Genomic DNA, 23,796 nt, shown 5'->3' on the forward strand with positions numbered 1-23,796 from the left:
TATCCTTGCCATAAATATACTACGATGATTAAGTTGAAGCACTGTCTGGTAACGAAGGTACGGCGAATTGCTTGCGGTAAATTTATTATTACCGTCGTTACTTGCAAGGATATAGCAAAAAGTACAAAATCTCAAGCAATTTGAATGTACGTGCATTCGATGCATCGAATGACGCTTGGATGCACGGCACTTTATTTTCGAAAAATTAATCGAAAAATTGTTCTTGGTGCGGTCATTTCTTACGCTTTAAATGTTTTTACTGCAATTTTCCCCCGTAAAATTATAAAAATACCAAGGATGATAATTAAGAATAATCAAAGATTTAATGAAATAAATTGTAGAACTTTAATATGAAAAAAATACATTACGTCAATATTAAAACAATTTATAAAGTGAAATATAAAAAAAGACTCGTCGACCAAAGCAAGGGAATACTGGAAAGAAGAGGGGGGAAAAAGATGCAGAATAAGACATGTAATAGAAGAATGTGAAATAACGGGAGGACCAAAAGACATAGGAAAGACGCTAAACGAGACTGGAGAATGTTTAGCAGAACTAAAAGCAATAATAGAGAAAAGAAGGGCAAACGACAAGAAGGAGGCACAACAAGGAGGCTAAAGACCAAAGTTGCAATAGTTTTTAGTCATTAGTTGATAATTTATAGTTCTTAATGCTTAGTTTTTAGAGGTAGAATAAGCAAGGTAGTGCGATAGAATAGAGTGGAAAAGAGGGGAGGTAGACATATAAGAAGAGAATTAAATGTAAGATATGTAAAACCGAAAGTTCGTCCAAAACCGAAAGGCACGGACGAAACAATAATAATAATAATAATAAAAAAAGACTTGTCAAAGAAATCCTTTTGGGGATTATTTTACCATCAACTTAAATCATCGAACGTACGTACAGCCGACTCGTTGGAGATTTCGCAGTGCTTGTTACGTCTACTTGTTATTAATTCGCTAAATTATCTATTTACCCGATCGTATTCTCATTAAAATTATGCACATGTTAAGCACGAACTCCAGTCATCTCGAATAAATCCAGATTATTACGCTTGTTTATACAAGTGTTGTGACATTTTTACGAGAAAAGATATCTCTATTCTCACTATTCCTAAAAGTTTAAGGAAACGAATGGCCGTAATCCTTAGAAATTAATTATTCTCGTTAGTAAGAAATGAATCTCTGTACACACTGTATATTTTTACGACTAAAGATAAAGATTTGCTTCATTTGCTCGATATCATAACGACTAAGGTATTTTCCTTTTGATATTTTTCGTATTATACGCTCGCAAACTTTGAAATTTCCTACAAACGCATAAACAGCCGCGATCAAATTCGTCGTATTTCACACGTCAAATATCAATTTTTCAAATTGAATAATTTGCCATAGATATTATCCAAGTACGTGTAATTAAGAATTTATCACCCCTGAAGACACGAAGCGAAACAAAAGGCCGTAACAAGATAGAAACGCGTGTGCAAATTCGCATACGTGATAATAATTTTTCTTTTTTTTTCCTATTATTAATGCCGATTAGATGGTATCGCCGGAACGACTATTGCATGACGATGCACGGCTTCGAATACAGTTATGAAATAACCGGGTGTGCGGTAATACCATTAGAGACGCTGCTGTAACAATGACGATTAGGAAACACGTCCAACATTAAATTAACGGTAATTAATAATTCGCATTTTGCCATGAAAACAGGTCACGATGATAATACGCTACCGCGTATAAGCGTTTACACACTTTTAAATTACCGGATATACAGTGACCGCGAACGTACCCCAACCCTTACCGCAGAATCACGTGAAACACTTTGTAATTTTATTAGCTCTCTAACGAGATACGTGAATGTAAGTATACTGTATATTTAAAAAGTAGTCTATATAAAATAGATATAACCATATAAAACATCTGTCACTGACGAGACAGCATCTCGAAGTGTACGTCGACGCTCAAAGACCGTCGCAAACAGGGATTAATCCTGGGATAATAGCGACTTTTACCCTGACGATCTCCTCGCGTACCTCCGATCCGTAGGTTCGCGATACTCAAAGCACACACGCGAGCGAGAGGATAAAAACAAGACCCGACATCGTGCCTTCTATCCTAGAAATTTGAATACGAAATTATCAAAACTATTCGGAAATTGTGCGAAAGTTCGAGTCTTAAAACGTCCGTAAATGTCTACGATATCGCGAAACCGCATCGATGACGACGACAAAGACGATCGGTGAAAGAAGAAGCGAGCGAAAGCTTTCGAGAAAGCACGAACAGAGAAATGGGAGGAGCGCAGAATCGACGCTTGGATCATCGACCATGGCCCAGAACACGAAGACTCACGTGGCCAGGTCTTTCCACACGCGTCCTCGCGGTACGTCGTCCCTTGGAATGCCAGTTTACGCAATTGCTCGCGTCGAGACATCTCTTCGATTTTCGAATACTAAACGCCATTATCTATATACGATAGCGCTTGGCCGTTGATCGTAATACGAATCTGTCCGGTCGCTGCAACGATTCGTTCTATGCGATTAACGAAGTGGAACGAACGACGAGCCTCGAGAAGCTAAATGCAACATCTCGAGTGCTAGAAAGTTGCATATAATGTTCATAGCGTTAATGAGATGCACAGCGGCTACAACTACCGTTCGTCGTGGTTGTTAGACTTTGACACATTCGAAGACGAAGAGAATACGTGACGCGACAGCGATGCGCGCGTCACCTCGGAACGACGGTAGATCAAGTAATCTAACCGTAAATTAGTTCAGGCTGCTCGGTCTGACTACTACGGCCATTATCTACTTGCGTGTCTGCTTTGCCGAATGTCACGTTCCTGCCTCGTTGATCGACGCGCACGTATCGTCCTCTAAAATCAACAATTGCGTATTAACGTAATAATCCTTTTTATCGACTCTCGAATAAAGAAGACTGGGTCGATCTTGATATTTCACGCTTAATCGTCACGATCGTTACGTTACGCACAGATAGAGAGCCTTTTTCGTTCTACTTTACCGCTATAAAACGAAATAGTCAACGCTCGTAACGATAACGATCGAGCTTTTACGATCGTACAAGGATTAAGTATTTTTAGTAAAAAAGTGAAGCGTATCTGAGATAGTTCGTAATCGAACAACAGACCATTAAACACGCGAATATTAGCGAAAAGTCCGATACTTATCTCGTTGCTTAACCCTCCCAAGAAATTGAATAACAACGAGCCGTACACTTTTACGGCTTGAGTAACATTTTCCCAGCCGCGAAACATTTCTCCTTTCTATTTAATTTCTGCCAGAGCCTCCGATTCTCTGTCTTCCCTCTTGGCAAATTCCTGGCTGCTAATTATCGCACGTTCGCCCAGCGTTACCGTGCTTTAAAACGCTACTCGCTGGCAGCGTGTGCGATATGCAGCGGCTCTTCGATGCTTATGGAAATCTTCTATCGATATATTATATTTTTTCAATTTCACTAGCACCGTAATAAAACGCAATTATCAGTCTTGATATTCATTTTTCTTTCTTTCGTTTCATAAGGTGATAATAGATGAACAACAATTTCTGTTTTATATTGTTTTATTGAACTAGGTATGATCCATTCCGTCGTATTTCTATTATTATGCTCGTGCATAATTCTATAAACTAATATAAAACAAAAAAGATTGTGCGTCTATTATTTCCTTATAAAACGAAAGAAACTTTTCGGACAACCTAATATTATTATATATTTTACACAGATCACACAGACAGACCGTCGATTATCAATTACATTGAAATAAATGTAACGTACGAATAAATATGCTCGGTGAAACATCGTTGACACTTATTATGTGTTTAAGACGCTATATATTAATTTCTTTCTAAATATATGTTCGCCGTTTACGTATCTTAACTTGCACGTATATTCTTAAATTGGCTTCAAGTTTTACGTACATAGTCGTATCCTATTATGGCGTTAATAAAATCTGAAAATGCTTTATATAACATAATATGTACATAAAAGGTTTCTATGGTAAGTGTTCAAATACTTTCGTGAGCTACTGTATGCACACGCGTGTCGATAACCGTTTCCTCGATGGATCGCCTCGTCGACTTCCTCTCGTCTCGAAGGAAGTTACGTGAAACGTCGAAAGCGTTCGTGTACCTGCGCGATTCCAACCAATGCGCAAAATGCAGATAATAAAGTCACGTCTCGACATCCCGACAAAAGGTACGCTACGATAATTGCGTACGATCATGTGTATCGTGATATTCCTCGAGTGCATTCTTGGAATAATCATCCACGGTTATCTTGTATTGCGTCACTTGAAGTAGCTGTCCGACAAGAAATTTCACGATGTTGGTCGTTCGGATAACGAGGCAATTTGTTTACAAAGGAAAGACAAATTATGAAATTTGAGCGATTTCAGCGACCTATCTATATTCGTCTATGTCTCTCGAGAGACTTTTACTTCTCGTTTCCGTTTATTGCGTTCCAACCTTCTAAAACAACGTATCCGCTATATCGCAGAACTCTCGCAAGCGCATCCGCGATTATGTCGCTTCGATCCTTATACGAGTTGAAAAAATACGGCCAGTTTTACATACCAAAGTATCTGCGTATCTTATTAAGAATACGTTTTACGTATTCTGCACGTACGTCGTGAACGTAAAAGATTTTTATCGTAAAAAATGTTCATCGACAGAACGAAGTTTGTGCGTTAATGAACTGGACGATTCAAGAGCGGAGGTAACAAAGTCACGTCTGAACACTTGGAGAAACGTGAGGAATGCTACGATAATTACGAAGAATTATAAGCATCGCGACATGTATTCATCGAACGATCATCTTTGTGTTACCTTGTGTCATATCCACTGTTTGTCGTTCGATGACATTTCAGTGGCACGTTCGGCATTGCCTGCTTCGACGATCATCGGTCACTGTCGAAGATAGGCTACTAAAAGTCATAGAAACGTCTTCGCGTCAGTTGCTTTCTTCTTCGGGTCGATGTCTACTCACGAGAGACGTTACGAAACGGTTTGTTGGCTTTTCCTCGTTCGCCAGCACGTGCAATTCCTCGAGCTGGCCGTCTCTCGTAATTTAACCACATTGGAAATCGACTAAATTCGCGAGAAAGCAGTATCGCTGATTTATTTATTGGCCGTTCGACGGCCGATCGTTTCTAAGTAGATTGGCATCATTTTACGATCACACATTTACAGTTTTACAGATTAAAGAAAACATGATTGAACAACGTTACGCAACGATCAACATAGACTACATATCGCTTTATTATTCTACGACTCATCGTGTATTTATGCGTAAATACTTTTTTTCATCGTGTGGTTCAACAAACACTTTTTTTCATGACGCTTTATGTAAACGCACAAATGAACGTATCGTGTGTGCAAGCTCGTACTCTTGCAAATAATAAAAATATCTTCAACATAATCTTCGTGCATGCGGTGGTGCGCAATACGATCTTGTTTCCTGCGATCTCCACGATCTTGTCAATGGTCGATTGAAATCGTCGATCAAAGATTTGTCGAATGTATCCGAATAACAAGTCCTTGAATCTCAGTGTCTTGCATCAATTTTCTTAAAGCACGTGTATATAACTCGCGATGATATTTGAATGAAATTTTCAATTCTTCCTTCGCTTCGGTGATTTTCGTGTCGATACGCGATTCCTATCAGCGCCAACATATTCGTCGTTTATTAACCGATAATATAACTCGCGATGGTTACTTGTATCTCAAGGTATCTAAATATTCCTTCATCTTCGATCTTAAAGGATTGATAACGTATAGGTATATGTGTGTATATGCACGCGTCCCTAAATACAATCGTGTAATTCCAGATCGTTTTAATCCGTCGTGAGATCTAAAATTTCATGGAATAACGACGAACAAATCAATTATTCCATATCCCGTAAGAAACAAGATCGTTCAGTCCGAATTATTCCTCAGTTTGTTACATCATCGAAGAATATTTTGCGTCCAGATGTAACTAAATCTGCCACTATTTTCTATTTCTATTTTCTATTTCATTTCTATTTTCTATCTTCAAATGCAAAATTTCATCGAATAACGTGCAACAGCTCGATTACTCTGTATGAAAAAAGCAAGATCGTGCAATTTGAATTTCTCGTCAGTTTATTACGCCATGAAAGAACGCTTTGTCTCTAAGCGTGACTATCTGATGGAACTTACTCTGGTCTATTTTAAGATCCAAAATTTCACTGTTTTAACGACGAATAACTTTGTCCGTGCGAATCTGTCTTAACCGATTTTAACCGCAAAAGGAAGAAAAATTGTGCGAGCACTAGGTTCGCGAAGCAAGCATCTCTCGCAAATCCGGAGAAAACGTCAACGGAATCGTGGAGAAATGTTTGCACGGCCTTGGTCGGCGATACGTTTCAGAGAAACGGGTTATATACATTTCGCCGGTGTAAACGACATATTATCGCCGCATGCCGGTGAACAGGTATCTACGTCGATACTCGTTGCCCAATGAACCGGCGAGCGTAAGCGAAAAGAAAGCCGCTTTCTTACGTAAGCCGGTTTACTCGCTCTTTCTAAACGATCCTGACTGACCCAAGTCCGTCGCTACGCACGTAAGCCGTCTAACGCGGATCTCGCATCTTAGGGCTTCTTCCAGCTGCCTATTCCTCTTAGTTTCAATTTTATAATAGAATTTAATTTTAACGGGAAAATGCGTTTCCCGTTAAAAGTTTCCTTGGAGAATCTGAAAGCGGAGGGAATTGCCGAAAGAGAGAATGGTACGCGTAATTTGGAATTGCTATTAAGGCAACTTGCGCGTAATAAACCTTAGACAATATGTTCTACTTGGTACTTTCCCATTTTTCGAGATGTATTTTGTTGAGATTTGTGGATCTTAATCGCCGAAATAAAAGTAAAGGAACACTAAGGTTACACTTAGAATTCATATTAAAATAGTTTTAGATTTATTTAATAAACGATTTCCAGGATCTTCGTCGATATACATTTGCACGCGTCTCGGCACTCTCTTTGTCTCGTCATCTTCCATACCATACTGTCAACGAAACAGTTACATTCATCTGTTTTTCGAGACATCGCGCACACACATGCTTCCACGCACACATATTCACGTACGTGCGTCACTACTACGCGGTCAATCTAGTCTAGCACACAAAATTATACATATTTCAATATATTTAAATACCAAAGATTCCCGTGTTGTTTCTTGTCTCTCAAGCGAAATTACGTTGTACAAACTGTCACGAAAGAAATATTTTAAATCGAATGAGAAAAAGAAATGACAGAAATACACGGAAGACTTTTTTCATTGTGTAGAATGTTTCGAAATGGTAGATGGAATATTTTAACATCTGTTTAAAATCTGTTGGAAAATGAATAACGTTCGAAAGGGACCAGAGACCGTGAACTCGAAGCGCGAAAATGTCGGAGCAGAGCATCGAAGAAACGGAGCTCGCAATTTTTAATTACACTCCTCGTCAAAAAGATAACCCAGGTGTGTTATCTTTAATTTCTCAATGACGCGTGTAAAGTTTTTCGTCTGTAACGTACAATATCAAAACATTATGAGCTGAGAATATGCGGTTCGTTGAAAGTAATTAAAAATATTATGAGATTTAGCGTGTAGCAAAGAAAAACTAATCGATACTAAGATCGAAATGATAACACGCTCTGTTAATATGTTTAGAAATTGCTCAGTCAACGAGTAAAGATTACAGTACAGTATTATATAAATTTGTAAGTATGTGAGACGCGGAAAAAAATTAAACGAGTCTGAAAAAGAGCAAATTCTTGACCTAAACAGCAACAGTTATCAGTAACAAAAATATCGAAAGTAATAATAAGAAATCGTAAAGTAATACACAATTTTTTAAAAAATGTCGAAGATCATGGCAAGAAGAAAAGTACTGGTCGGCCGTCATCGTTATCCGATCGTGATAAGCGAGCAATTTTGCGTATAGCTTCCAACTCGCGGTTAACAACGAAGCAAATAATGGAAAAATCTGGTGTTAGTGCCAGTGTTTCAAGTGTTCATCGAGTTCTGCTATCCTGCAAACATATTAAGAGGCTAAAATTGAAAAAGAAACTTTCGTTAACAACGAAACACAAAGTAGAACGTTTACGCTTTGCAGAAGAAAGAATGCATTGGAAAAAGAAACGGAGAAGGGTACTATTTTCAGATGAAAAAGATTCGACTTGGATGGTCCTGATGGGTTAAAATATTATTTTCATGACACAAGAAAAGAGACAATGTCAGCAATTCGACGACAAATGGGATGGTTTGGGCAGGCATCGGTTATTTCGGCAAGACAAGTATCAAATTCATCGTTGGGAGAATGAATAGTGTCCGATACATAAATTTAATCAAAGAACAAATAAATAATCATGCAGAATGCATTTCTGGACCTGATTAAATCTTTCAACGAGATAATGCACCTGTACACACATCAAGATTGGTCTAATCATATTTTAATGAAAATAATATATCTATTTTGCCGTGGTCTGCACGCTCTCCGGAACTTAATATTATTGAAAATTGCTGGGCAGAACTTGTTCACGGCGTATACGCGAATGGAAAGCAGTATCAACACGTAGAAGAATTAAAAAATGCAATTGTACGCGAATAGCAATATAAGTCAAAATTATATCGAGAAATTATATAAATCGATACCAAATCGTACAATAGAAGTGATAGAAAATAAAAAAGGATGTACCCATTATCAAACAAGTATATATGTTTGATAAGTAATTATTGTTAGTTACAATTTTTATGTTGATTATTATTTTCTTATTGTACATGTGTTATCATTTCGTTCTTAAAATAAAACAATTTTCTTTTTGTTACACACTAAACCTTATAATATTTTTAATTATTTTCAACGAACCGCATATCCTGAGCTTCATATCATACGTTACAGACGAAAAACTTTGCACGCGTCATTGAGAAATTAAAGATAGCACACCTGGTTTATCTTTTTGACGAGAAGTGTAGTTTCAAGTTGTAACTCGCGTGTAACACGCTTTTTTTGCGAACGATGAATTACGGAACCTCGGCCAGTCTAGCGGAATAATTTGTTTGAGAAGAACGTCGGATTTTCCTAGGAGAATCGCGAGCTGGAGAGGAACGTCGCGATAGAATGTCGGACTAATGAGACGCGTAATTCGATGGTCGATTAATCTGCACGCGAGCCTACTAATCGCCACATAGTCGGTTTTTCTTTGCTTCGAGACTTTCCTGTGACTCGTTCCATTCTTTTCTCTGCATTCAATGATTTCTTTATAAATTACCCAGACGATCCTCGAGAACACCTTCGAGCAGACGCTTTTACGACACGACCGTGACTCGACCCTGCACTGTTCGTGACTCGATTACGAATCTATCCCAAATTTACGTAATTTCGAATCGTCCAGATTCCTTTTCTCGCACAACAGCGGCTCGATCGATGCGTCATTTTTATCTCGAACGAATCTTGCCGACACGATCTTTCGTAAATCGAAAACTTTTGCTCGGAAGCCAAAAGACCAACGAGAAAATCGATCGTTTTCCATCGAAGGGTCTGCAGCACTAACTTTGTCGAGTCACACTCGACGTTCTTTCATGTCCATCTTTTTTCGTGAAACGTGCGAAAGAAAAGCAGAATTGCATCCTGGAAATTGTTTCACGATATATCATACGCTTAAGAATTAGAAAATACAGCAATAGTGTGAATAAAACTGGTATTTAAGTGAATTTCTTTCTTCCTTTGTTTATTTAAATCGTCTTATTTTTTAGTTAAAGCAAATTTCAAATAAAACGCTTAAAAGCGTAGGAAGCTGCTACTAACGAAATTGAAATAAAATTCAAAACTCAAAGGGTTAAGGAGGCAGCTACGGCATTTAAATTGCATTCAGAGGTGCAAAACTTTGATACTACGAATGTTAGTCGAATACCAATTTGTGGCGAGTTTTAAAAAGCGATTTGATTTTGATGGATTTTGAGTCGGTTTTCATCGCTTTACTCAAATCACTGGAAAATAGAGTTGGCTCCTTGTTGCGGCTATCTCTTCTTTAATTTTTCATCTTTCTTTGAAGAACAGACGAACGTAACTATATTAATCAAGTTCGTGCAGTTGATTATTGCGTTATCTGCGACAAAAGCTTCTAACTTCGGTATCGTTCCAATGTTCTTTAAACTTCGTCGTTGCTGTTCCTTTGAACGCAACTTCCTTGAAATTGATTTTGGAATATTCATGACGTTAAACGCAAATCGTACAAATATCAAGCGTTTGAAAATTTGCTTCTCGAACTCGATTGAGAAACTATTATATAGTGGCAATAATTTGCAAAAATGTGGATACATTTACGTAGAACGTTGAGTGGAAAAACTTTGGACCCTGGTTCGTACGTTTCTTTGCTCGGAAGTTGAAGTGCACGTCATCGCATAAGCTAACAATTCGAGGTTTCATCTGTCATGCACAATTAGTATGATTTGCGTCATAAATGATCCGATTTGCGTGCTATCGCCTTTAAAATACATACTTTTTCACCTGCGTTACTTGCATCATTATGAACGATTAATTTGTTTCTTCGAATGCAGAAAATCTAAACGGACATGAAAATATTGAAAATAATCAAGGAATCGTTACCGTAAATTTAGAAGATATACAGAAATACGATATAGAAATACAAGAAATATTGAGAATAGAAAGTTGGAGGAACTTTGGTTTGCCGAAAGATATTTTTGATTTATCGTTTATGTTTGTCCAAGCAAAGTGAAACTTTGTATTATGTTTAATTTATCGTTACGTTGGTCTCAATTATATGTCATTGGTCAAACTGGAAAGCGAGAGTACGATAAATAAATAATAAAATAAATAAGTCAAAAAAAATGTATGCTGCAATATGTAAATTATCAGAAATTTTGTCTTCTTTTTATTTCAGTGACGCAACAGCGGGAGGTGACGGTGGTCTAATAAACGCGAACAATATGCAGAACAATACAGACACCGGCGTGGACATGACGATACCACCGAATCCGGCATTGGCCACGCCAGGCTTGAACAATCCGGCGTGGAACCGACAGCAAGCAGTGAGCGTAAGAAACGCCTTCAAAAGTTACGGAAACAGTAAAAATCCAAACCACATCCTGCAAAATCTCAACATGACCGTACCCAAGGGATCCATGTAAGTAAGAGTAAAAAAAAAAGTATCTGATCTTTTAAAAAATTCACTTGGAACTTGGATCGCTTCCTCGAAATTACAGCGTACACCTGTAAACGATCGTGGCAATTTTACAAATAATTTCACCGAACAATAAGCTTTCGTTCTTATCTGCCTACGCATTCAAAGTCGATCTGATTTCCTAAAGGCGTAATTGTCGGTTTGAATTGTCGGTGAAAGCGATCGGGATACTACGACCAATAGCTAGAACTTATCGATATTAGAAAATCTTTTCCACACTCGACGTACCATATGATATTGAATTATTTATTCATCGAGCTGAGAAACTTTGCAAAAAAAGACTAGTAACAGGTAATCCTTGATTGCGTTAATTGCTGCAACCGTGACGAAATCGGTGCAACCTCGACTCATAGAATTTCATGTCGCGATCTATGAATATATAAACTATAAAATTGCTTCTATTCGCAGTTCGCGCCACTATACACAGTTTACGAGTTATTGACTGAGTTATCGAACGATAAACCCAGTTGCATCTGGCTATTTTCTACATTTTCTTCTCCAGATCGATGAAGAAAAGTTGGACGATCGACAGAGCAAATTTTTCGCAAAAATTCTGACAGCACAATAACGAAGAACGAATTTGTTAGAGAAGAATCTTAAACGAAAGGCAGCTTTCTTAGAAAGCAACGGCCAAAGATAATCAACGGAACGTGACCATCTCTCGTTAACGTTCGACGTTCCTCGTGCCGTTCTCTTCGGTGTAAAATTGGTTCCGCTCCAGTAGAGAATTCTATTTGTATACGGAAACTCGGGCGAGAATTTCTAATCGAGTTCAAAGTTTCCGGGATAAAACAAATTCGCGAAATCGTCGTTGCGTAATTTCATTACGCACGCTGGCCATTATCTTGGCTACTATTACGAATATCGGCCTTTATGCCAAGGAAGCATGTAACTGGCGGCCGATTACGCGAACCAACTCGCCTAAGAAATCGTCACGCCGATCTCGCCATTAGACAGAGCCGTACTGTACGCGTTAGCGACTCTTCCAATGACACGCCTGCTCATAGCAAATCGATCTGTTTGCGAAACAGATAAGCGCAGGTTTTTGTGGTGATTCCAAGAAACGAGAATCTTCGAATGACTTTGCTATTGGCTGAACTCGTGTAAAGAACTAAAAAACAAATAAAACGCGTTTTTTTTATCGTAATTAGAATGCGGATGTTTACGCAATGAACTATAATTTGCGTATATTACATATTTCTTCGTATTATATACATCTCACGCACGTTTCCATTTTCAAGCTTCCTATAGACCTGTACGAAAAAACTTATCGAACTCGCCACTGTGTAACGCGATATAACAGAATTTTCTCGTTCGCCCAATTTTTCGTTTTGAAGTCTTGATATGGATTTTTCCTTTGATCTGGTCCTAATTTATACCTTTCGTCGTCCTGTTTCTCCGAATCAGTTACGGACTCCTCGGTGCCAGTGGATGCGGGAAAACCACGCTGCTCTCTTGCATCGTTGGTCGAAGAAAATTGAACGCCGGAGAGATATGGGTTCTCGGTGGTAAACCGGGCACCAAAGGATCAGGAGTTCCTGGAAGAAGAGTCGGCTATATGCCACAGGAGATTGCTCTCTACGGTGAATTCAGTATTCGAGAAACCATGATGTACTTTGGTTGGATATTCGGCATGTGCACCGAGGAGATTCAAGAGAGACTTCGATTCCTTTTGCAATTTCTGGATCTACCCACGCAGAACCGATTGGTGAAGAATCTCAGGTAAGTGTAATTAATTTCAATCGATACATCGGCTGTTCACGGATCGAAACGATTATCTAAACGACTAGCTTGGTTTTCTGGAATCTTTGAAATTTTAGCGCCAAAGCACCTGATCGACGATGCTTAATAGAAACGTTGATCGTTTCTAAATATCGTCGATTTGAATCAAAAGAACTTGACTAGAGTCGATCGAGGTAATCTATCAATTTGGAAGAAGCTTGTAATGAATTTATTCAATAGAACCGCATTATCGTGTGTCATCCTCCTTGTAAACTACCGATTCTTTTCTCTTCGCCTGGATGCTGACACCATCTCCTCGACCTTTCATAGTCTCGTTTCTCCGGCTGCTTCTACGACTTGCTTGCCGATAATAACAACGCAAATACGAATAATTCCTGTACACGACGCACACGATGCGTCGTCAGTTTCGGATCGGTTCAACGAGTTCTTTCATTTTCCTTACGTCCAAAGTGGACACTTGTGAAATCGTCCAACTTTCCATTTGCCAACGACGGAATTGTTTTCTGATTGCAGCGGTGGCCAACAGCGTCGAGTATCCTTCGCGGTTGCTCTGATGCACGACCCGGAGCTCTTGATCCTCGATGAGCCAACAGTAGGTGTGGATCCACTTTTGCGACAAAGGTGAGTGTCTGACGACGTACAAGCTAAATCGGAAGAAGACGTCCATCAAAAACTCGTTCCTCTCAGCGTATATCGAGAGAGTATGTTGTATTTGAGTGGTTCTGTTCGTTCGAACGACAGAGCTTTCGCAAGTCCATAATTTATATCAGTAGCGGGAACAAGAATCCGACAATCGAGGTTCGCTTCGCAGGATTTGAACGCTCGTTCAGAATACCGTTATAGTGCTACTATACTTAGGCGATTATTTTATAATCTGTATCAGTAACGGGATCAAGTACATCGCGTATTTGTGAATTCCAATCAAATCCAATAGCCAAGGCTCGCCTCACAGGTTTTGTATTAGGTGATCCCATAAGTTCGTGCCGTTTTTCGAGCGGTTATATATGTTATTTTTTTTTAAACACCTATGAATCGTTGTCTTAGGTATTTTCAGAACATTTGACATCTCTTGAACTGTCAAACTTTGTGATTTTTCAACAAGATCCCGAATTTTATCTTCGTTTGTCTGAGGAGGACGCCCGGAGCGTTCCTCGTCTTCTAAACAGAAATTCCCAGCTCTAAAACGTTGGAACCACTTCCTACAGGTGCGAGATGAAAGCGCATTTTCTCCGTAAACAGCACATATGTTTTTCGTGGCAATTGTTACAGAACTTCCTTTCCGAAATTCATATAACATGAGATGTCGAAAATGGATACGCATTTCACTCATGATTTTTTACCGTTAGAAGTCACTGTGTTCACTATATTACGATCTTACACCCACGAAAATCTGCTCTAGCCTGTTCTCGATCAGCTAAGCTCAAGTGCATTGGTCCCTTATCGCCGTATGTAATCGACACATGAAGTGTATACACAAAAGTCGGCACGAACTTATGGGATGACCTAATATATCCATTCTGAGTACTGCTATAGTAATCACTACCATAAGGTACAGTAGGAGGTCGTTGAGGTGATTGCGCATAATCTACGCACTACTGATCTTTGTACAAGTTCATATATTTGAGAATGTAATTCAAAAGGTACAACTTCCATAGAAAATCGTTTTATCTACCAGATAGAGATTATAGAGAGTTTTAAATATTTATATGTCGGAGATGAAAGAACATCGGGATTTCCCGTCCGGAATGTTGGAAAAAAACCCCAATACCCTAGTCCAGACTTTTACTATAGCTACACTTCAGTAATAAAAATAAGAAATAGTTTTAATGTTCCAATCTGGCTTTATGACGACGGGTTCGGGCTCGAAGTGACATAGCGAGGTCACTGGACGTAGCCACGGTCACGAGAGGGACGTGTACCTGACAGAGGTATGGAATGATTACATGGCTCTCCTTAAAAACAAAGATTGACCCGAGAGGTGGGGACAGGAATATATAAAGGCAGTTTCATTTGGATTACGAGTTAGTTAGTTAGTTAGTTGTTGGACGAATTGCTGATTGAGTTATCGAGAAGTTACCCGAATCGTGTATTACGTTGATACTCATCCTCCCGTGGATTCGTCGTCGAACCTGAATTCGTTATCACCAGCATCTCGACCATCCTATCGCCGCTATTACTCATAGCCTCTTGTAGCGTTCACATTCGTACCAATAAACATTAGCTACATCCGCGATGGTAAATTGAGTAAAGTTTCATCGAACGCCCCCAAAATTCCAACCCTAATCCGACATATATATATTAAATACGTAAAAATGTATAATATTATATTCAGATATATCAAATTCATGTTAAAAATATTTTTGCACACAGTGCGCATTCAGTTTCGTGAAAGTGAATTCGTAAAAATCTGCCAATCGCTAAATCGAGCTTTCAACCGAAAGATACCCGAGGCCAAAGACCCAATGACGAATAAAAGTCAGGCGATACGCGGTAAAACCAGATTCGCGTGTCTGGGAATTCTCCGAACGTAAAAGGTCTTGGAAGGTCGAAATGCGTGGAAAGATCAGGGAATAAACAGGAATGTTATCCTCGTCGATTAGGATAAAATAACAAGAGTAAATAGAACGTAACAGGAGAGCTATAACGTTGCCAGATACGCTTCTAAGATTCACTTTTAAGTGAAAGTACCATTTGCCTGGCCGAAATTAGAAGCAGAGGTGACTGAACGCAGACTTTTGCATCTGAACGATCTTTTGTTTCCACGTGCCAATTGCCACGGGAAACATGAACGCCCCTGGAACTAATTTCCACGCAATCTCCTTAAATATCTGTTCTCTCGGGAGATTACGCTTCTTAAACCGCGTACAATATTCAGCCGAACGAAAATTTCTATTAACGCGTAACGATTTGCAAAGGATTAATTTAAAAGGATTAATCTAAATACGCGTGAATTTTTCTGTACCGTTTTCTAGGATAATTCTCCGCTTTGGAGTTTAAATTTAATATAGAACGATAGTTGCGTCAGAGAAGCTCGTTACGCAAATTGGACGTACAAAAGGGGTTCGTGTAATTCAAAAAAGATAGTTTCTCACAGCCATGCAGATTCAATTTCTTCGAATTTCGTAAAATTGTTCGACTTGGCTGGAAGAAGAAGTAGCAACGCGAAATATATTGCACGCGTTCTCGACATTCTCTCTCGTGAGTGAAATGTGAATTCGATACAATTCGACAATGTTAACCGACTAAAAGAGATGACAAATAAAATGTTGCATCTCAATGGGTTAAAGAAATTTAAGCGTTTCTGCCACTGTGATAAACTAATTCGTGGTAATAATTGTTATTAAACAACAGCAAATTATTAGAATCATAGTCAATTGATAAATATATAAATAAATAGATTTTAAACAATTTTTTAATCGATTCCGATTCGTGCAGTCTACTTCCATAAAATATCTACTATTCTAATATATTTTTCTGTCTCGATAAACTAACGTATAAAGCATCGTACTTGTGTTTCTCGCACAATGTTACGTTCAAGCAACTTTTATACGTTATCTCGCTGCTCAAGTCCTCGCTGAGCTAACGAGGAAAATTCACGGCGCGTCATGGTCTGCCAAGAAGCCGTCGGCTGTAGCGATAAATATCCAGAAAGGAACATTAAAGAGCAGAGAAACGATTCCGTCCAGGCAAACGAATTTCGTTCGCGTTATGAAATGGCGGTGACAGGCCACTTTTCAATTACCATCGCTAAGAACGTGGAAAAGTACACTGGCTCCGTTTTACTACCGACCACCACTCTCACCAACATCGACCATATTCGTAATTTACATTCTCAGCGATATTTTACGATGCTCGATATACTTTCATATACGTGAAACTATATTGCATGATCTTGTTAGCCCCGGGCTGAAAGGATTCTCACTTTCGTTGTAAAATTTCGCTGTAAAATTACGCTATCGTTCGGACGTAGCCGAACGCTTCTCACAAACTTTGCTCTGGTTATGACATTACGATCCAGTGAAACGATAATGCGTTTATTTTTCATAATCGTCACAGCTACGTACGTAGTTTTAAGAGCCGATATCTTTAAGAATCGAACGTATCCAGGCAATTAGTTGTCTCTGACAAAATGAATTTTAATTAGAAAATCGCGGATAAGTCGTAGCGCAACGATCTTCTTCGTCCGAGTGATCGTAGCTAGGTGCAACGTTATACGACAGTTGATTAAATTTGTTGTCGAAAGTCAAAATGCTATAACAAAATTAGAGTCGTAATTGCCATAGCCTATGGAAATGTTTTCTTATTCGAGAAACTTTTCTTTCTCGGAAGAGTGTAAAATATTGCTTCTAATTAATAATTCATCATTCGTTTGAGCACTGGTAAATTTACATATCGTTGATATAAATTGTCCGCAGTGTCCAAATACTTATAAGAGACAACTTATTTACACCAGGTAGAATTTATTTACGATGAAAGCGCTGAAACGCGGGGAACGTGTTAATCTACTTCGAGGCTTTCACGTGTCGTAACTCCAAAAATTTCGCAATCTATGCACATACGAGCATAATCAACTTAATAACGTTGCTAATCTGTTTAAAAAAATAGGAAATTGAAACGAAGCATAATCGACCGCTTTCCTGCACATTGCGACGACACAGATTACATGGAATTTTTCATGCATAATAGCATCGAAGATTTACGAGTGATTCGTTCTGCTTAGAAACATAGAGACGATCGTAGATACAAATTTCTAATCTTAATGGAAAATTTGTATTCTACAGCCAACTTCGAACTCTTACGAATTTGGACAAACGAAACTACGTATCTACAACGATTAACAAAAATACGTAGTTTTATTTCGAAGAGCCAACGTTTAAGGCAAAGCATTTATTTAAACAAAGAGCAGATGATTAGTCTGTTGATAGAAACTGAAACTTATCGACGCACCACGTCGACTAAATCTTCTCTGCTGTCGTCACAATTTATCGTACCTCGTCCCTGTGCGAGCAAATCTTTCGCGGAAGCTTAAAGTTCGACCAAGATCCTCGTAAATTTCCAGCAGATGCGTCGTTCAACTACCTCGTTTAGAGAAAAAGACCTCGGCCAACTACCGTGAACGTTGGCGTTGCTCGCATCTTCCGATAGTTCCGTCCAATCTGCCTGTTCTTTTTCCAGTAGAACAGCAAACGACGACAAATAGAAGGACTAATTAGCGGCGAGAAAGTTCGCAAAGCGATTATGCTCGGCTGCAAGGCGAATGTCGTTTCCCTGGATCAACAGGAATACTCGTCATCACTGGCATTTACGAGCTCTTCGCGATCGTTTCTCGAAATTCAAGCGCTTGTGTGTAACGAACGACAGAGAAGAGATCCTCTTCCGCGCTTTCTCATAGGAACGTAATAGCTTGATTAATCGGCGAATTAGTTCTCTCTCTGGTGGCTTGCTAAAACGTACGCTGAAATTTAGTCCACACTCACCGAAAGTTTCCTTTGCTTGTCCGACGAAGCGAACGTCGATCATTTTCTAACGTAACATAATGGAACGAAGAAAAGCGAATAACGATGTAATTGCGATTAGATAAAGTAATTATCAAACGATTGCTTATAGTCGTAATTAAATAAACTATCGGATAATTGCTTGTATTTGTAAATGGATAAACTAATTATCAGATAATTAATTAACGCTCTGATTTTTAATTGCGAATATCCTCCGGCAACTCCAACTTATTCTCATCGTACTTCGACTTGCAAGTTCTTAAGTGTCCGATTTGAAATACTGCAATGACGTGTAAATAATAATATTAAAGTCATTCGAGACGATCTTATTTATTCATCTCAGAAGTAATATAATTTTGATCGCGATATTTATGTTAATTATATTTGAGTAATGTGTGGAATTTTTGAGAACATTCATTGGGCGTGTAAACCGAATTTCTGCGTTCACAGGTCTCACAGTACTCACTGAGGAGTATTATTATTATTATTATTTTATTAGTATTATTATTTTTATTCGTAAACAATTACCGATAACGAGCCAAAAATATATTTGGAGTAGAGCGTTGCACATCGGTGGTACTTGAGAGACACACTTGGAGCGTTAAGTGTTAAGTAATTGATATTCTTCTGATAGCAGAAGAGCGCAGAAGTTGGTTTTTAGAAAATAGCTTCCGCCATTAAGATCCTATAAAACGAATCGATCGCTAATTCCTTTGTATTCATGTCGCGTATTATGATTCTTGCGACTACTACGTGTTCTCTGTTACAGCATCTGGAACCACTTGGTCCAAATCACGAAGGATGGTTTCAAGACCGTCATCATAACCACACACTACATCGAGGAGGCCCGACAGGCACACACTGTACGTCAAAACTTACGTAATACGATCGTTGCTACGTAATAAAAATATTCGGAGCACAATATCGGTGCATACGTGGGAATACAAATCGCAATGCAACTGGAGTCGTTGCCAAACAAAATCGTCCGACGATTACGATAATGATCGCATATTAAAATTGCGCAATCTTCTGGTTTCCTTTCGACGATCTTTAAGTGACGACATTTTTAAGTGAAAAAAAGGAGAGAGGAAAATTTTGCAGAAACCTAAACTAGTAAAATTTTATAAATATCTGCTACAAATTATTAGAAATCGAGCAAATTGTGTTAATTGATATGGGTTTGAGGTTATCAATTAATCGATCTACGCAGATTCGATTTTCTCCAATATATTTTTCCGCCTCGTACAACACGTCTTAACACACAGAATACACTCGGTCAATTAACACGTGGTCGACTTCTAAGACAAAAGAGCGTCGTTAGAAGTCGTACCAACTTAGCTTGTAGTAACTAGCGATCATACCAACCTAACATTTCTCAACAAATTGAAGGGAAAGAAGAAACTCGCGGAAAGCGGGAAAGATGCTTTGGAAACTTGAGAGTGTAATTTGAAATTAATTTCCGCAAAATTCTGGTACGTTGAATTTTATAGTTGGCGCTTTATAGCTCGTGTATTCTTAAAAAATTCCGCAATTATTTCTATAAGGATAAAGAAAAAATTGACGTAGTACGATGTCTATCCAATGGCTACTTAATTAATAGCTTAATTAATAGCCGATTCGTTTGAACATTATGTAAATTACAAGCCTATTTGCTTTTGACATCCTTTGATCGCTAATTCTCGACATCGTTAAAAAATCTCGTATTACATTTTCAAACAGATAGCTACATCACTTCGTTTATAATTTATGCAAAGAAGAAATATCCATCAAGATTTGCCAAAGTTCAATATAAAATATCCTATTCCCGCTGTTCGAATAAAGAATTTCAATGAAATCATTTGCAATGATAATTATAGCAAGTCCTAAGACTTTTGTCGCTGTTTTACGTAACTCTCTTTGGCTTCACCTTAAAATAAGATTCAATCGAAACGCTGCGATTACCAAGTATAAAATATAATAAATAAAAATACACTTTCGGTTTGGTTCGGGGCGAGGGTAACACGCGGACGGAGAGCTTTGTGGAAAAAGGGAAGTGCGAAGGGAAAAAGGAGAAGGAAGCACAAAGTGACGCGAAGAAGGGAAAATAAAGGATGAGAATACGAGGAAAAAGTGAAAGAAAAGCGAAAAGAAGTCAGGAACGAGAGAGAGGTAAGAATTAGAAAAACTAGAGGAGAAGAGGTTGGGAAGGCAAAAGCGCGGCAAATAAAGTAAGGAAAAGACAGATGGCGTTAAACAGAGTAAGACCAAGGAACGCGGGTAAAGCGGGAGATAAGGCAGATTTCAGAAACACATTGGATAATAAATAAAAATAACAATGATCGGTTGATAAATCGTACGTTACAAATTTTGTACATTTTTGCATATTCGAATTTTCTGAGAATGCACAGACTCTGTTATTAAAAATTGCAAACGACTTATGCATTTCGAGGAAATTCGACTTTGTTCGAAGAGGAGGCAAAGTCATACAAGTATCTGTAAAAATTCTCTCTCAACAGATCGGATTGATGAGGAGCGGTCGCTTGCTAGCCGAGGAATCACCCAGGGCTCTCCTCACAATGTTCAACTGCACTTCTCTCGAAGAAGCTTTCCTGAAACTATCGCGACAGGAAGGACAGAACAGCCAACCACCAGCAGAATTAAATATCACGAATAATATTAGTCTGGTAAGAAAAACGAGATCGTACGTCACTAAAATATTACTCATGACATCACCTAAAATATTTGCTATACGAAAAAAGATATTATATTTCTTAAAACAAAGACCTTCAAATTTCACGGAAAACGCAAAGAATTAATCTTGACCACGTATTTGCAGGCATCTCTGAACTGGGGCAAGAAGAACGAGCCGGTGTACGTGACGGAAGAGTCAGGCGTCGTTGGCTTAAACTTCCACCAAAGTAAAGAGGTCCTCATTCATGACTCGACGAATGGTATCGGAAACCACTACGATGTAAGAGCACTTCTGCTTGTCTGCAGTATCTACGATATTTGAAGCAAATTTCTAGGACTTCCTTGAATCGCGTGTCTTCTTTTTTTCTATGAAATAGATAAACGGAAGGCCGCTATCCGCAATGAAGAACTCGTCGTTTATTAACGATTGCTCTGACATAAGGGAGTGCTACGGTATAACGAACAGTGGCAAAATGAAAGCGTTATTGCAGAAGAACTTTTTGCGTATGTGGAGAAATGTGGGGTAAGTTTTTCTTGCCTTACATGGGATAAAGACAACGCTATATTCTGCTCTTTGTTAGATGAAGATAATAAAACTGTCTTTTATATTCACAGAGTGATGCTGTTCATTTTTGCGCTGCCAGTAATGCAAGTAGTCCTATTTTGTTTAGCAATTGGTAGGGATCCAAAAGATTTGAAAATAGCGATAGTCAATCACGAAATGGTCTATGGAAACGAATCTTGTCCGACAACGGAGGATTGTAACTTTTCGCATCTTAGTTGTCGATATCTAAAATTTCTGGACGAAGATATGATAACTATAGTAAGATATATATATATGTATATATATATAATAGAGAGTGACTTTGTAGTTTTAATTTGCAGTTACTAAAAAGAACATTTATGTTTTAGAAATATTATCCTGATCCGGAATCAGCCAGAGATGCAGTTCGCGATGGAGACGCTTGGGGAACTCTGTATTTTACAGAGAACTTCACCGACGCTCTTGTTGCGAGAATGGCCTTGGGAAGAGAAGCTGACGAGGAGACGTTAGATCAAAGCGAGATCAGAGTCTGGCTGGATATGTCCAGTAAGTTTTCGAGTCATTAGAACAATATGCAGCACTATTCGTGTTTCAAGAGCTATATTTTATATCAATGTGAATTTAGTATTAATCACAATTTTCTTGAATATATCGCTTCTGAAATACAAAATGAAAAATATAGCTAGCCAGAAACTTTTGCATATCGCTCTGTTTCCCCAAATTTTAAGACGTAACCAATTACTACGATTTATTATTGCAGATCAACAAATAGGTTTGATGTTAGCCAGAGAATTTCAATATTCGTACAGAGACTTTGCCCAAGATCTTCTATCAGCCTGCAAACAGAACACAAAGCTAGGCGACGTACCGATTCAGTTTAAGGATCCAATTTATGGCTCTAAAGAGCCCAGTTTCACCGATTTCGTAGCACCAGGAGTAATTTTAACGTAAGTAAAAATCAATATACCTCGTTGTTAATTTTATCATGAAGATCATCGTCAGAATGCTTTTCTTGCAGTATTGTCTTCTTCTTGGCTGTGGCTCTCACTTCTTCTGTTTTAATCATCGAGAGAATGGAGGGTCTTTTGGATAGAAGCTGGGTAGCTGGAGTTACACCGGCAGAGGTTCTTTTCTCTCATGTGATTACACAATTCGTGGTGATGTGCGGACAAACTGCATTGGTACTCATCTTCATGCTCGCTGTCTTTGATGTTGAATGTCAAGGACAACTCGGCTGGGTGATCGTATTGACGATTCTTCAGGGCCTTTGTGGCATGTGCTTCGGTAAGTTCAAAATCCATACTTGATTCTTGAAATTTCTGTGTACAACGATCAACCATTAGGTAACAAATGCTGAATTAATGCTGACTCGTGCAGACATTTCATTCCAAGATTTATTACTTTCTACAAGTATTATATTATTAAAATAAAATATTCGATATTTATGACAATGATTCAACCTCTACTAGACGAAGGTTAAAGATGGATTTGTACAAATTTTGTTCGCTATTTGCTCAAATAAAAGTAAGTTTATACGACCTAATCTGAGAGGATTATTCACATCCTAAAATCGTTCTTGTATTTCATTTTCTATTTCAACATTGTCTGTCTGACGAAACATATTGATCGACTTTTCCTTAAGATAAGTTAACGGAACAAATTAGAGGAAAGACTCATTTATGTTTTTCTTCTTGTTTCTAGGGTTTGTAATTTCAGCGATTTGCGAACTTGAAAGGAATGCAATCCAGCTGGCTTTGGGTAGTTTCTATCCAACGCTTCTATTAAGCGGTACGTATGTTATATAAATTGAAAGCATGTAATGCACAAGATAAAAACAAGTAAAGTAAAAAGATATAGTCAATGATGCAATGAAATGTTTTTTTCGAACTGCGGAACCTCTTGTCACAGTGAAAAGCACAACATTTCCGTTAGAAAATTTCTTAATGTAAAAAACACACGAATTTAGCAACGATCATTGTGATCAAGTGTCAGCTAGTAAAAGTGAAAGTTATTCGCATTCTTAATTATGTTCCACTTGAAGATGCTCGGTTCGTACATTTAAGAAACATACAGTTGCGCGACATTAACCCAACCGAGAATATTATTGTAATATATAAGAA

The 23,796-nt window shown here is 38.3% G+C and overlaps 1 protein-coding gene across 5 annotated transcripts in view; it reads left to right on the top strand.

Annotated features, from left to right (window-relative positions):
- The window catches only part of LOC126870450 (ABC transporter G family member 20), a 51,087-nt gene that overhangs the window by 25,716 nt on the left and 1,575 nt on the right, over positions 1-23,796 (top strand). For all 5 annotated transcript variants that reach the window (XM_050628189.1, XM_050628192.1, XM_050628190.1 and 2 more), the window contains 12 exons: positions 10,925-11,167; positions 12,632-12,946; positions 13,481-13,588; positions 19,232-19,325; positions 20,958-21,125; positions 21,278-21,412; positions 21,510-21,655; positions 21,748-21,955; positions 22,045-22,222; positions 22,437-22,623; positions 22,695-22,960; positions 23,378-23,464. In XM_050628189.1, the coding sequence (XP_050484146.1) occupies positions 10,925-11,167; positions 12,632-12,946; positions 13,481-13,588; positions 19,232-19,325; positions 20,958-21,125; positions 21,278-21,412; positions 21,510-21,655; positions 21,748-21,955; positions 22,045-22,222; positions 22,437-22,623; positions 22,695-22,960; positions 23,378-23,464 (2,135 nt within the window). The remainder of the gene's footprint in view (positions 1-10,924; positions 11,168-12,631; positions 12,947-13,480; positions 13,589-19,231; positions 19,326-20,957; positions 21,126-21,277; positions 21,413-21,509; positions 21,656-21,747; positions 21,956-22,044; positions 22,223-22,436; positions 22,624-22,694; positions 22,961-23,377; positions 23,465-23,796) is intronic.

The sequence above is a fragment of the Bombus huntii genome, chromosome 10 (genome assembly GCF_024542735.1).
Source record: "Bombus huntii isolate Logan2020A chromosome 10, iyBomHunt1.1, whole genome shotgun sequence".
NCBI classification, from domain to species: domain Eukaryota; kingdom Metazoa; phylum Arthropoda; class Insecta; order Hymenoptera; family Apidae; genus Bombus; species Bombus huntii.